General features: G+C 41.4%; 1 protein-coding gene across 39 annotated transcripts in view; it reads right to left on the bottom strand.

Moving 5' to 3' along the window:
* brd9 (bromodomain containing 9) overlaps window positions 1-15221 on the bottom strand; it is a 59941-nt gene that overhangs the window by 22700 nt on the left and 22020 nt on the right. For 19 of the 39 annotated variants that reach the window (XR_013495518.1, XR_013495522.1, XR_013495531.1 and 16 more), the window contains exons 7-13: window positions 14600-14778; window positions 12381-12513; window positions 11987-12062; window positions 7613-7717; window positions 6832-6964; window positions 4964-5075; window positions 1237-1296 (exon numbers count right to left, since the gene is read on the bottom strand). Coding sequence is in view for 29 of the 39 variants with exons in the window: in XM_078197986.1 (XP_078054112.1) it covers window positions 1237-1296; window positions 4964-5075; window positions 6832-6964; window positions 7613-7717; window positions 11987-12062; window positions 12381-12513; window positions 14600-14778 (798 nt within the window). In the remaining 10 variants the exon portion in view is untranslated. The remainder of the gene's footprint in view (window positions 1-1236; window positions 1297-4963; window positions 5076-6831; window positions 6965-7612; window positions 7718-11986; window positions 12063-12380; window positions 12514-14599; window positions 14779-15221) is intronic. The other 20 variants (XR_013495538.1, XR_013495537.1, XR_013495527.1 and 17 more) reach the window with 4 other exon arrangements.

Here is a 15221-nt window from a genome sequence, read left to right as displayed (position 1 = left end):
CCAAATCTAAAATGTTAAGTGTGTGGCTCTCTCTTCCTCTCAAGCCTAATATCAAATTCAGTCATGTTCTGGTAGCTAATTTCACAAAGCAGGGAGTTTCCATTCTCTGACTTTTTCTGGTTGTTACAGACTGCCTGGGCTCTTTCATTTGGAGAGGAAACCAAAGACTTGACCTCTGACACAGTGTCATGCTTTGGTGTTTTTATAGTGAATTTAAAGTCTCTGAATGCAGTTTTTCTTCATACACACCCTAGAATGAGTATTTTCATTTAGAAGTATCAAAACAATAACATACGATTCTTGATCTGATCATGCCAGTGACTGTAATGATTCTACATTGGTCAAACATTGGCCCAAGGCAGGTATTGTTGAGTCACATAACAACAGAATAGGACTCGCCAGCTGGCAAAAGTGTTAAAGGCAACCTCTGGAATAATATCCTTTCTTCAACTTACTAACTGAAATCATATGATCTTATTATTTCTTAATAACGTGAATATAGAATGACAAAAGTTCTTGGTGCCTTGCTCTTAAGACAATGTTCACAACCCAAGGAAACCATGAATGAGAACAAGTGTTTAAAGTCACCTTTGAGACTTGTGCGATGCTACAATTATTGCCAGTTTCTAGTTGCTTTACAACCACGTAGCTTCAGAAGGCACCAAAAGTCAACCCTGTATTTCAGGAGTTAAGTCAGAAGTAGGTAGCTAATCCAGCATCATAACTGCAGTCTGCACCACTCTATGGCTTAAGCCCCAACCTCAAAAAAGTAGGCCTTATTGCACCAACATGCAATATCCCATGTGGAATATATCTACAGCCTGAGTGTGAATGAATTTGCACAAAATTAGAGGCAATTTTGCATTCTACACAAGTACTTTGGAAACTAGACTGAAGACAAGCCAATTGAATCGATTTAAGCAGCAGAGAGACGAAAGCTTCCTTATACAATATGGGTTGCATTCAAACCCAGGTCCAAACTCAAACATTCTAATCAACTGTAATGTTCAGCATTCTATTTGGACCAAATACCCTTGCACTCAAGCAGCATACATGCTTAGCCTGTACTACGGGCATAAGGAGATACTAGCTGGGATGATCAACATACACACAGTACCACCTCAAACTTAGCCCTAAAACAGTTTAGGCCTTTATTTAACTGTGCATTGTAATTTACAATAGTTACGGTTTGCATAAAATTAATTTCCCAAGATAATGTTAATTCTGTGGACTCACCTGCACTTCATCAAGACTCATATTGATATCTTTACTTGCTTTTTGCTCAATATTTCTTGTCTGAAAGAAAATATGCTAATGTTGTAAAAATCATTCAACAGAATGTAAAGCACAGAAACATTTGGCCTAGTTTATACTCTACATGAGATTCATGTCACCCAACTCAGCATCTCTCGTGCTCCTTTTCTCCCACATGCACTTACCTGAATTCCCGTTAAATAAGTCAATGCCATTTTCCCCCAACATCTCCAAGTGGTAACAAATTTGACATCCTAAACACTCTCCAGATAGAGAAGTTTCAGATTCATTAGTATCTGATATTTGTGATCTTTTCCAACCAACATTGCAGCACAAAATATAAAATTGGTTTTGGCGTAGGAACAATTTTCATGTCATTTACATTTTTTTTTAAAAAGCAGAGCAAAGCCAGGAAGTGTGTCTTAATGACTATCATCCTGTGGCTCTGACATTCATCATTGTGAAGTTCTTCGAAAGATTAGGCATGGCACGAATCAATTCTGGCCTCCCAGATTGCCTGGATTCACTACCAGAAAGCCCACCAATCCCTCTACTTTCACAGGACGCTAAGGAAATCTGGTATGTCCGCTACGACTCTCACCAACTTTTACAAATGCACTATAGAAAGCATTCTTTCTGGTTGTATCACAGCTTGGTATGGCTCCTGCTCAAAGACCGCAAAAAACTACAAAGGGTCATAAACAAAGCCCAGTCCATCACTCAAACCAGTCTCCCATCCAGTGACTCAATCTACACTTCTCGCTGCCTTGGGAAAAACAGCCAGCATAATCAAGGACCTCACACACCCCGGACGTATTCTCTTCCACCTTCTTCCGTTGGAAAAAGATACAAAAGTCTGAGGACACATACCAACCGACTGAGGAACAGCTTCTTCCCTGGTGCCATCAGACTTTTGAATGGATCTATCTCGCTCAAGTTGATCTTTCTCTACACTCTAGCTATGACTATAATGCTACATTCTGCACGCTTTCCTTCTCTTTGTACATTTGGAAGAAAATGGACTAGTTAGTGACAGGCAGCATGGTTTTGTACGGAGAACGACATGTCTCACCAACTTGATTGTCACCTCTTCAAAAAAAAATCAAAGATAATTGGTGAGGGAAGGGCTGTGGATGTAGCTTATATGGACTTTGGTAAGGCGTTTCACAAGGTCCCACAAGGCAGACTGGTACAAAAACTAAAATCACATGGGATTCGGGATGGGCTGGCCAGGGCTAGCTAGATGGATACAGAACTGCCTTGGTTATAGAAGACAAAGACAGAGTAGCTGTAGAAGGGTGTTTTTCAGAATGAAGATCTGTAGCTGGTGGTGTTCTGCAGGGATCAGTGCTGGGATCCCGGTTGTTTGTAGTATAGATAAATGATCTGGAGGAAAATGTGGGGGTTCTGATGGGTAAGTCTGTGGATGACATGAAGATTGGTGGAGTTGCTGATAGTGCTGGGGATTGTCAGAGGGTATAACAGGATATAGATAGATTGGAGAATTGGGCACAAAAATGGCAGATGGAGTTTAATCCGGACAAATGCGAGGTGATGTATTTTGGAGGATCAAGTTTAGGTATGAATTGTACTGTAAATGGCAGAACCCTCAGGAAAATTAACATAAAAGAGGGGTCTGGGCATGCAGGTCCACAGTTCCCTAAAAGTGGCAACACAGGTGGCCAAGTGATTAAGGCCGCATATGGCATGCTTCCCTTCATCAGCCACGGTATTGGTACAGTCCAGGAGTTGGGAAATCACGTTGCTGCCATATAAAACCTTGGTTAAGACTGCATTTGGAGGATTGTGTGCAGTTCTGGTCACCACACTACCAGAAGGACGTGGAAGCTTTGGAGAGACTGCAAAGAAGGTTCATCAGGATATTGCCTGGTCTTGAGGGTGTTGGCTATGAGGAGAGGTTGAATAAACTAATATTGCTTTTACTGAGAAGACAGAGGCTGAGTAGAGACCTGATAGAGGTCTACAAAATTATGGGAGGCATAGACAGGGTGGATAGTCAGAGGCTTTTTCCCAGGGTAGAAGGGTAAATCACAAGGGGGTACAGGTTCGAGGTGAGAGGGGGAAGTTTATGGGAGATGTGCGGGGGAAGTTTTTCCACACAGAGTGGTGGTGCCTGCAATGCACTGCCAAAGGAGGTGGTGGAAGCAGGCACATTAGTAACATTTAAGAGGCACCTAGGTGGGTACATGAATAGGGAGGGAATACAGGGATACAGCGCGAGTCCAGGCGGCACGGTGGCACACAGTGGTTAGTACTGCTGCCTCAAAGTGCCAGGGACCCGGGTTTGATTCCCGGCTTGGGTCACTGTCTGTGTGGAGTTTGCACATTCTCCCCATGTCTGCGTGGGTTTCCTCCGGGTGCTCCAGTTTCCTCCCATTGTCCCAAGATGTGTGGGTCAGGTTGATTGGCCATGCTAAATTGCCACTTAGAGTGAGGGGGATTAGCAGGGTAAATATGTGGGGCTAAGGGGATAGGGGCTGGGTGGGATTGTGATTGGTGCAGACTCAACGTGCCGAATGGCCTCCTTCTGCACTTCTGGATTCTATGAGCAAGGGCAGAAGATTTTTTTAGTGTAGTTAGGGCATCATGATCGGCACAGGCTTGGAGAGCTGAAGCGCTGATCCTGTGCTGTACTTTCCTTTGTTCTTTATTCTCCATCTATGGTATGCTTTGTCTGTTTATGTGCAAGAAACAATACTTTTCATTGTATACGAATACATGTGACAAAAAAATCAAATCAAATATGGCTACTGAGGACAACTTGCAGATAATTTATTTTCACTCGGAATTGTTTGGACTTCACTGTGAAAGAGGCATTAGATTATCATCAAGTTGAAACAGATGACTATATGTGATCAGAAAGATTTGCATTTATATGGCACGTTCCACAAACCCTGGATGCTTTAAAGAGTTTAACAGTTAACGCAGTACTTCTGAAATGTAGTTGCTGTTGTAATTTTGGAAACCTGGCAGCCAATTTGGACACAGCAAAACAGCATTATGACAACGACACGATGATCTGTTTCTGGTGTTGTAGATTGAGGGATAAATATTAACGAGTACACTGCAGATAACTCCCCTATTCTCCTTCAAAGCAGCGCCATGGATCTTTTACGTCCACCTGAGAGAAGCTGGGGCCTGAGTTTAACACCTCACCCAAAGAACAGCAGCTCTAACAATGCAGCAATCCTTCAGTACACTGGAACATTAGTCTTGATTTTTAGATTCAAGTCCTGGAGTGGCACTCAAACCTGACTCAGAGACAAGAGCACTAGCTATTGTGCCATGGCTGACACACTGATCTAACTGTCTCTCCCAAAAATGGTCAAGTTTGTTTAGAGTTTGAAATTATCCTAGGACAGTGTTCAAATTGCAGATCTTGTGATACGTTATTAAATCAAAAGCTTATTCACTTGTACATTTTCCTTCAACGCCCCTTACTCCCAAGAGTTGCAAGGTCAAACGGTCTAAGCATTAACTCTGTTTCTCTACCCACAGATGTTGCTTGACCTGAGTATTTCCAGCAATTTCTGTTTTGATTCTAAGTATTAACTGACTAACAAGTTTGCCGCCCCCTGCTGACTCCATTCTCCAGCCCTCCCTTAGGCACTCCCACTAAAAGCAGAAGCGGCTCATGTGAGAATAACCTGTGGTAAGAAAAGTTCCACCATGAAAAAAATGTTCTTACCTGTGATAAATGATAGACAGCTTTGGAATGTTCCCCCGCTGTGATCTGATTCAACAAGTCATCAACCATTTTCTTTGTGGAGTTACCACAGTCTTTAACAAATTCTTGTAAGCTGTAGAGAAACATGCATTATAAAAAAACTACCAAAGTTTTGGGCTCTGCATTTTCAAAATATTTCTTGCAATTGAAAGAATAAAAAGTTACAATTTTATTATACCAACGAAAAAAAACAGGGAGGGGGATGTTTTGCTGCAATTGTGTAGGACATTGGTGAGGCTACACTTGGAGTACTGTGTGCAGTTTGTGTCCTTATCTGAGGAAGGATATCCTTGCTTTAGAGGGAGTACAGCGATGGTTTACCAGGCTGATTCCAGGGATAGCATATGAGGAGAGACTAAGCCAGTTAGGATTATGTTCACTGGAGTTTAGAAGAGTGAAGGGGGCTGTCTTGGAAACGTATAAAATTCTAACAGGATTAGACAGGGCAGATTCAGAAAGAATGTTCCCAATGGTGAGGCAGTGCAGAACTAGAGGTATAGGGTCAACAGGATAAAGGGTTTTTAAGAACTGAGGTGAGGAGAATTCACTACCACAGAAAGTAGTTGAGGCCAAAACGTTGTCTGATTTCAGGAAGGAACTAGATATAGCTCTTGGGGCTAAAGGGATCAAGGGAGATGGGGGAAAGGCGGGATCAGGATATTGAATTTAATGATCAGCCATGATCAAACTGAATGGTGGAACAGGCATGAAAGGCTAAGTGGTCTACTCCTGCTTCGAGTTTCTATGTTAAAATTTTTTTTTGCAGTTAGTTGATTTTGGGCATTAGTGATGAAAAATTAACATTGCGAAATTTAACAGGTAATTGTAAAAATACATGTTCCCCACAATCTGCTTTGTAGCAAGGGAAAAGGAATCAATCAGTACTGGCACATTTATATCAAATGTTTACAGTTAAAGGTTAGAAGCTCCTCTTGCATAATGGTTTGCTGCCATCTGGTGACCATTTTTACACCTCTACACTGTCAGCTATTTAGCTCTGCCAGATTGCACTGAACTGCAAGCAAATCATCTTTCAACAGCACTCCTGGCCAACGATAACATTGGTTCTATTTCATCCTGTTCTATTAGCATTTAAAAGTCCACTGAAAAATGCATCTTCCTGAGCAGGAAAAAGTCATCGAATTATAGAATTCTACAGTGCAGAAGGAAGCCATTCGGCCCATCGAGGCTGCATCCAGCACAAATCCCCCCCCCCTCTTAGGCTCTATCTCCATAACCCCATGCATTTACTCTAGCTGGTCCCCCTGACACTAAGGAGCAATTTAGCATGGCCAATCCACCTAACTCTCGCATCTTTGGACTGTGGGAGGAAACTGGGAACACCCGGAGGAAACCCACACAGACACCAGAAGAATGTGCAAACTCCACACAGTTACCCAAGCTGGGAATCGAACCCGGGTCCCTGGCACTGTGAGGCAGCAGTGCTAACTGCTATGCCACCATGCTGCCCCACTTAAGTCACTTTAAAAAAGAACACAGCGCTGCACAAGTTAAAGTTGTGCTTGTCAAATAATTCAGCCGCCATTTTCTTTCCCCACAATGGCTTTGTACTGCACATGAAATTAATTAATATTTGGAGTTATAAAAGATAACACACTGACCATCAAGGTGGTTCCTCACTGCTCCGAGGATAATGCGGATTACAATACGAACACTTACTGGTCGACAGCACTATGCCACTATAGACTCGCATGCAAATTCAAGCATAAGCTTTTAAAAAGCAAAACCACTTGTATACAAGATCTGCTCTCCCTTCGATAATAAAAACAAAGGCTTTCTCTGGAGCACAAATAAATAAATGCGTTTACCTTAAGGCACACTGCACCCCAGTCTCTTCTCCGTATGTGGAATATAGGAGTTCAGTCTCCTCTGGGGTAAGGTTGGGGAAGATGGTATTGTTCTCAATGGACTGTGCTGTGTACACACAGTTCAGGTAAGTAACTGTAATGGGTAAAGAAAGGCTTCTAAATGCTTTTACATCCAACCTAATTTTCATTTCGAACAAGAGAAAAATGGGTATTGGATCTGACACATTCACGCACACATCGGGTCATGCTCAATTTGAACAATACTCTTGATTTTTGTTTCTTACAGGTTCAATAAATAGTCCAAAACATTTCTCCAATCAAATTTCTTTCAATAAATTATATAGCAAAGAGAGATAATTTCCAACACCCCCTAAATTTGCAGCTTTTCCTCCCAATTCTCAATATTCTCCCCTCTTGCCCTCAAATGTTGATTTAACATGAAATGGAAAGCATTGGTGCGATAAGAAAGGAATGAATCGTGAAGTGAATGGTATATATTCACAAGATAACGTGGTCTATTGTGAAAAAACACAAGAAACAAATTTGCACAAGAATTTTGTTAAGAACATACTTGGTGCCCCAACACAATACTTGTTACTGAACAGTAACGCAAACAACACCAGGTGCAATATTTGCAGAACAACCGGATATAAAGATTGACATTGTACGTACTGAATTGCAAAAGCCAAATTGAAATAAATTTCAGAAAGGTTCAAAGCAACATAGATTCCTACTCGAAAAAGAAACAAAATTTGGGCTGGAGAAATAGAGCAAACCTTACCCGACAAAGCTTTGTTTCTCCTGTCGTCTTTAAATCCCATAGTATTGATACCTGGTTGGAGTTTAGTTGTCAGGGAACTTAGATCAACTTGGTGAACCTCTTCCTCTGCAACACCAACAGAGAAGTCTAAATATATATTCAAGCCAGAAACAAGGCTGCAAGAAATAAATCTGTCACATTATAGAATTTCCCATGACAACATATATTTATCATAAACAAAAATGGGTCCACATAAACTATGTTGATTTCCACTAATCCTAACAGCGAATGACCTGAAGTAGTATTTTTATGGTGCCAGCAAACGGGTGACATCTACGCCCGGAAAGACAAAGAGCATGGGAACATCAGGACCTGCAAGTTCCTCTCTAAGCAGCACATCATTCTGACTTGGAACTATGATTGCCATTCCTTCACTATCACTGGGTCGAAATCCTGGCACTACTTTCCTGACAGCACTGAGGGTGTATCTACACCACATGGGCTGCAGCGGTTCAAAAAGGCAGCTCAGCACCATTTTCTCAAGGGCAATAAACGCTGGCCCTGCCAGCGACAGTTCACATCCCGTGAAGAAAGAATAAATAAAATACTTTGGTTAATGAAGAGCACTGTTCAATAATTGCACTTTTGATTCTCAGTACGCTTATGTTGTATTGTTTAAGAAAGGCTTTTATGTTCTGGGGGATTTTACTGCAACAGTTTTTGCAACATCTTGCACTTTAAAGCTACTTAACGTGCAACATCTCACTAAGAAAAAAATGTCGTGAACTTTTTTTTTAAGATGTAGTGAAGAATTCTGTAAATTTCTTTTGCTGGAGATCAGGAGTCATCAAGCTTCACACTTTCCCTTCAGGTGCACAAGTTTAAACAATATGGGCGGCACTGTAGCACAGTACTCAGCACTGCTGCCTCACAGCACCAGGGACCCGGGTTCAATTCCGGCCTCAAGTCACTGTCTGTGTTGAGTTTGCATATTCTCCCCACGCCTGCGTGGGTTTCCTCTGGATGCTCCAGCTTCCTCTCACAATCCAAAGATGTGCTGGTTAAGTTGATTGACCATGCTAAATTGCCGGGTAAATGCGTGGGGTTACGGCAATAGGGCCTGGGTGGGATTGTGGTCGGTACAGACTAGATGGGCCAAATGGCCTCCTTCTGTACTGTAGGGATTCTATGCTTCTATGATCTCACTCTCTTAACTTGACAAATCAATCAATAATGCACAGTGCAGTATCTAACTTTTGAGAATCTGCATATACATCCTTCCTCTCTGATCCCAGCTCCACTGGTTACCAACCCCGAGGACTTCCAAACCCTGGCCCTGCTGCTCCCCTCCTGACCCCTTTTGAACTTCAGCTCCACTGCTCGACCCACTCACAAGCCTGTTGCACCCTGTTGTTCCACCAAGTGGCCAACAGCAGAACTGCAGTCAACTCCCAGTGGAATAAGTGGCAGCTTATCCAAGGCTACTCCTGGCCTTCCGAATGGCAGAGATTTTCTGGGCTTTCTGAGACAGTATTCTCTCAGCTTGAAGGCAGTGGTCAGAAAAAATTGAAAGGGTGGAATTTTATTATTCCAAAGTAGAGTTTTGTCAAATGACAGAAATTTTTCATGCCTCGCAGTTTTATTGAGCACTAAAGTGTACTGAGTGCAAATGTATTTCTTACATATCCTGTGTGAGAGTATAGTGTAATGAAGCATTTAAATCATCAAATTTAATGAGTTAGTTTTATTAAACCAAAAACCTAAAAGGACCATTTCAGTGCATTTTGGTAGAGCATAAGAATTAGGATTAGTGGTAGGCCACATCATCCATTGATACCATTCAATAAGATCATGGTTCAATTCCTATACTAACTCACTTTCCCTCCCTATCCCTTTATTGTTTGATAGATTTTTGGATAATAACTATTAATCTTGGTCTTGAATATATATACTGACTAAGCACCCGTAGTTCCAGATTTACAACCTTTCAGGCACAGAAATTCCTCCTCATTTCAGTCCTAAATGGTTGATTCCTTACCCTGAGACAATGCCCCCCTAGTTCTAGACTCTCCAGCCAGGGAAGATAGTCTGTCAACATCTACTCTGTCAAAATAATTTTTACATTACAATGTAATTACCTCTCATTTTTCTGAACTCCAGAGAACATAAATCCATATTACTTAATCTCCCCTCTTGAGCCGGCTTTCTTATGCCAGGAATCAATCCAGTGAATCTTTGTTGCACCCTCCCTCTAAAACGTGCATCTCCATCCTTAGGAAAGGAAACCAAAACCGTACACAGTACTCCAGATGTGGTCTCACCAAAACTTTATATAACCGAAGCAAGACTTTATTACTCTAACACACCAATAACTTTGAAATAATGACTAACATATAATTTGCTTTCCTAATTGCTTGCTGTACCTACAATGTACCTGTGAACTTTGTGATTCACATACAAGGACTCCAAACCCCCCTGAATACCAACATGGTAGTCACTAACCTTTTTTTAAAAAATAAATCTGATTTCCCATTTTTCTTACTCAAATGGTTAATTCCACGTTTCCTTCTTTCTCACTTATTCAACCAATGTATATCCCTTTGCAACCTTGTAGCATCCTCCTAACAACTTACTTTGCCACTTAGCTTTGCATCATCAGCGAATTTGGATACATCTATATAGATTGAAAATAGCCGAGGCCCAAGCACCGATCCTTACAGCGTTCCATTGTTACAACTTGCTGTTGTGAAAATGGCTCATTTATTCCTATTCAATTTTCTGCCCATTAACCAGTTCTCAGTCCACCTTGATATAGTGCCCTCAATCCCATGAAATACCTGTTATGACCACCAATACTTAATAGCTGTTGCATTATGCTTAGTTGCACAATCACATCAGGTTATCAGATTGATTAAATTATTCTATTATAGTCACAGATGAAAATTATATGAAGATAGGGAGTGAAATAGTTCTGTGCCAATAACACCAAAAGTGCCAACAGTGATTTAGCAGTCTTTATTACATTGTGTCCACTTGAAGTTAGTGGGGAGAAAAGGCTTCATATAATGATACGAGTCGCAGTCAGAATGGAGATGGTTGGGTTATTCTTCCGTCAATTGCAGTTGGAGACTTGATTTTACATATACAATTTCTATTATATGATTATCTTCCACGCACTCATTTTGTTGGAAATAAAACATTGCTATTCTTCGGGAAATCTTGTTTTTGCTGTAGTTTTGGTCATGAGTGAGAAGTTGTTATTTGTGAATGAATGAAAACCACAAACCCCATTCCACCTCAAGACCATTGATTGACCCGGATGAGGGAACCAAATGTAATATTTCCAAGTTTGTTGATGACAAGACTGGACGGAATTGAGAGTTATGTGGAGGATGGAGGAGGCTTCAAGGTGATTTAGACAGGTTGAGTGAATGGGCAAACATGGCAGATGCAGTACAACGAAGCTAAATGTGAAATTACACACTTCGATGTGAAAAACAGAAGAGTATTAGTTGTGGTGATATATTGGTAAGTGTGGATGTACAAAGGGATCTGGGTGTTCTTATACTCCAGTCAACGAAAGTGAGAGGCAGGTGCAGCAAGCAATTAGGAAGACAAATGGTATGTTGGCCTTCATTTCAAGAGGATTTGAGTTCAGAAGTAGGGATGTCTTACTATAGTTATACAGGGTGTTGGAAAGACCATACTTGGGAGTATTGTGTGCAGTTTTGATCTTCCTACCCAAGAAAGGCTATATTTGCCATAGAGGGAGTGCAACAGAGGTCCACTAGGCTAATACCAGGGTCCGTGGGATTGTCCTTTGAGGAGAGATTGGTTCAACTGGGCCTATATTCACTAGAATTTGGAAGGATGAGAAGAAATCAGATTGAAACGTACATACTTTTAACAAGGCTGGAGAGACTGGATGCAGAGAGGATATTTTCCGTGGTTGGGGAATCTAGAACCAAGGGGCACAGTCTCAGGATACGGGGTAGACCATTTAGGTCTGAGACGAGGAAAAACTTCTTCACTCAAAGGGTAATGAATCTGTGGAATTCTCTGCCTCAGAACTGTGGAGGCCAAGTCACTGTAGTCAAGAAACAGATGGATTATTTTTTAGATTTCAATGGCTACGTGGAGAAAGCCATGATCATATTGAATGGTAGAGCAGGCTCGAAGGGCCAAATGGCCTACTCCTGCTCCTAGTTTTTATGATTGATATAGCAATGTCAATATTTAGTTTGAAAAGAAAATCAAACATGTTATGATTCGATTCTATGGTTCTATGCTGTGGAAGAGCTGTCAATGTTCTACCTCCTATTCTGAACAAGTGCACAGACCACATTTCACCCCAGGAATATTTTTTTTAATAATCCAACGTTAAAGCCAACTTGCCTTCTGTTTCTGGGTCAGACTGGTTCACAACAGCAAAGAGCAGAGGACCTTCACCTTCCTTTCTGAGGTAGCCAATCTGCAACAAATTACAGTTAAATTGTGTGCTGGATCAAATTTACAGTTTCTAGTTAAAGTCAGAATAAAAGTAAATCAAACTAAAATACCCATCCATTATAGAATGGATAGCTGTTTTGAAATTTGCACAGGACTAAATGACTTACTTCTGCACTGTATGGTTCAATAATTTTACAACATAAACTGCTCCAGTCAGAGGCCATAAAAATGCAGCCAGCAGAATAAAACTTATTTGTTATACATTTCCAGTTATTTCATAGGTGAGTGATATTAAATACAGGCATGTTAAATCCTTTGTCCAATGGTTGCACTGATATACCTTGCTGTTGGCAGCATTTCTGCTAATTCTATCTCGAGCTTCATCGGCCGCATGTTCCACCAGGGCTAGGACATGTTCCTCAGCTGTACTGTCCGTCGAGCTGCACGCGTTCCCTTCTGGCTCATACAAGTAACTGAAAAGAGAAGAAATTATCCGTGTAAAGCTGGATGGCAGGAAGTGCGCACTGTAGTAAATTAGATGCACCCATGTTACTCTATTCTAAGTACATTGCACACATCTTCAATCAATCTAGCTGATAATGGCAGAACCAAAGTGGTGTAACTTTGTTACAGGATCTCAAAACGTGAACCCAATTACATAGAGCAATGTGGAGTATGCAGCCCACCACAAGTTAAACTTATCTCAGTCAGCATAGAGAAATTGTTCTTCAATTGGCTTCAGTATTCTGGGATCAAAGGAACATGAATTAGCCAGGGATCTTGGTCCAGTGTGTGCATGTCAGCTGAGAACTGGATCAAAATTACTCACTGTCAATGTCGCATAAGGGAACACCTTGTCACTAGGACAAGGTGACCAGTACCATACCACTACATCCTAGCAAGAAATCAATGTTTAATAGGGTAGGAAAAATGTACATGCTACAAGGGCCAGACCATTGAAAACCACATCAGAGAGTGATATTTCAAGACCACAAGCCATGAATGACCTTGAATCATTTTGGCTATCCATCACTTTATTGGGTATACTAGGCATCCTATGCACTGAATAGTCAGATTCTAAAACAAAATGTCATCCAATAGGACCAAGTTACGACAAGTCTACTACAGTGGGGTAATATTATGGTGAAATTTAAAGACAACCAACTACAAATATCTGGAATTGAAAACTAATCGCAGTAATGACGACCACAAAAATATCAGATTGTTGTAACAACCCATCTGATTCATTGATGTCCTTTAGAACATAGAACATAACAGCGCAGTACAGGCCCTTCGGCCCTCGATGTTGCGTCGACCAGTGAAACCAATCTAAAGCCCACCTAACCTACACTATTCCAATATCACCCATATGTTTATCCAATGACCATTTAAATGCCCTTAATGTTGGCGAGTCCACTACCGCCGCAGGCAGGGCATTCCACGCCCTTACTACTCTCTGAGTAAAAAAGAACCTACCTCTGACATCTGTCCTATATCTATCACCCCTCAATTTAAAGCTATGTCCCTTCGTGCTAGCTATCACCATCCGAGGAAAAAGGCTCTCACTGTCCACCCTATCTAATCCTCTGATCATCTTGTATGCTTCTATTAAGTCACCTCTTAACCTTCTTCTCTCTAACGAAAACAGCCTCAAGTCCCTCAGCCTTTCCTCATTGGGTAGGAAAAATGTACATGCTACGAGGGCCAGACCATTGAAAACCACATCAGAGAGTGATATTTCAAGACCACAAGCCATCAATGACCTTGAATCATTTTGGCTATCCATCACTTTATTGGGTATACTCGGCATCCTATGCACTGAATAGTCAGATTCTAAAACAAAATGTCATCCAATAGGCCCAAGTTACGACAAGTCTACTACAGTGGGGTAATATTATGGTGATATTTAAATACAACCATACCATACCAGGCAACATCCTGGTAAATCTCCTCTGCACCCTTTCCAATGCTTCCACACCCTTCCTATAATGCGGTGACCAGAACTGTACACAATGCTCCAAGTGCGGCCGCACCAGAGTTTTGTACAGCTGCAACATGACCTCCTGGCTCCGAAACTCAATCCCTCTACCAATAAAAGCTAACACTCCGTATGCCTTCTTAACAACCCTATCAACCTGGGTGCCAACTTTCAGGGATCTATGCACATGGACACCGAGATCTCTCTGCTCATCCACACTACCAAGTATCTTACCATTAGCCCAGTACTCTGTAATCCTGTTACTCCTTCCAAAGTGAATCACCTCACACTTTAGGAAAGGAATAAACCATGCTTACCTGGTCTGACCTACATGCGACGCCAGATCCACAGCAATACAGATTAACTGCTCTTAAGGACAATTAGGGATGGGAAAAAAATGTTGGCCTTGCCAGCGAAGGCCACATCTCATGAATAAATTAAAACAAAATCATCCAGCATATTTCTAACTGTGGCCTCTTAAAGGGCCTGCAGCCTCTCCTCTAAAATGCATCACCTTATTTGCAAACATTCAACAGCTGCTTTGGAAAAGAGGCAGCGATTTCAGATCAAAATCAATTTACCTGATGACTTCTTTAATTTGTTTCTTGGATTTCTTGGTTGTTGTTTCGACAGGTACTACAGTAACCTCCGCAACAGTTTCCTCTTGCGTTATATCTTCATCGCCTAACAGTGCTGCCTGCTGAGAAAAATCGATCTCCTGCATGAATGTCATGCTGCGCTTCAAAGCTAACAGACGCTCCTGTAAGCAAAGAACACAGAGGGCACGCTTTTTACTTCTCCCCAAGTGCTGGGGTGAACTGCATGCACATGCACAGCATTTATTAATAGCTGGTCATTGATGTGTACAGTGTTTAATGACTGACACTCTGTGAATGAGTGATTATAGATGAGCGTTGCTGTTGCTCAATGGAAAAGAACACCAGTGGTGGCATATGGATCACAGACTATGGCATGTCTTGGCAAAGACTCTACCATCCATCAACACCATAATGCAAGGTCGTGAATGGAGAAAATAAAATACATTCAAGGTAGCGTTGAACACAGTTTAGGAAACATTAAATTGTTACCCTTCACAAACAAAACACAAACACAAAACACGTTGTAGCATTATACTCCATGCAAACACAACGAAAGCTTTAAACGTTAACTTACTTCAATTATGCATCATGATACCAAGTATAC

Source organism: Mustelus asterias, chromosome 2, assembly GCF_964213995.1.
Source record: "Mustelus asterias chromosome 2, sMusAst1.hap1.1, whole genome shotgun sequence".
In the NCBI taxonomy this organism is placed as follows: domain Eukaryota; kingdom Metazoa; phylum Chordata; class Chondrichthyes; order Carcharhiniformes; family Triakidae; genus Mustelus; species Mustelus asterias.
This window is presented reverse-complemented; position numbering and strand designations above follow the sequence as displayed.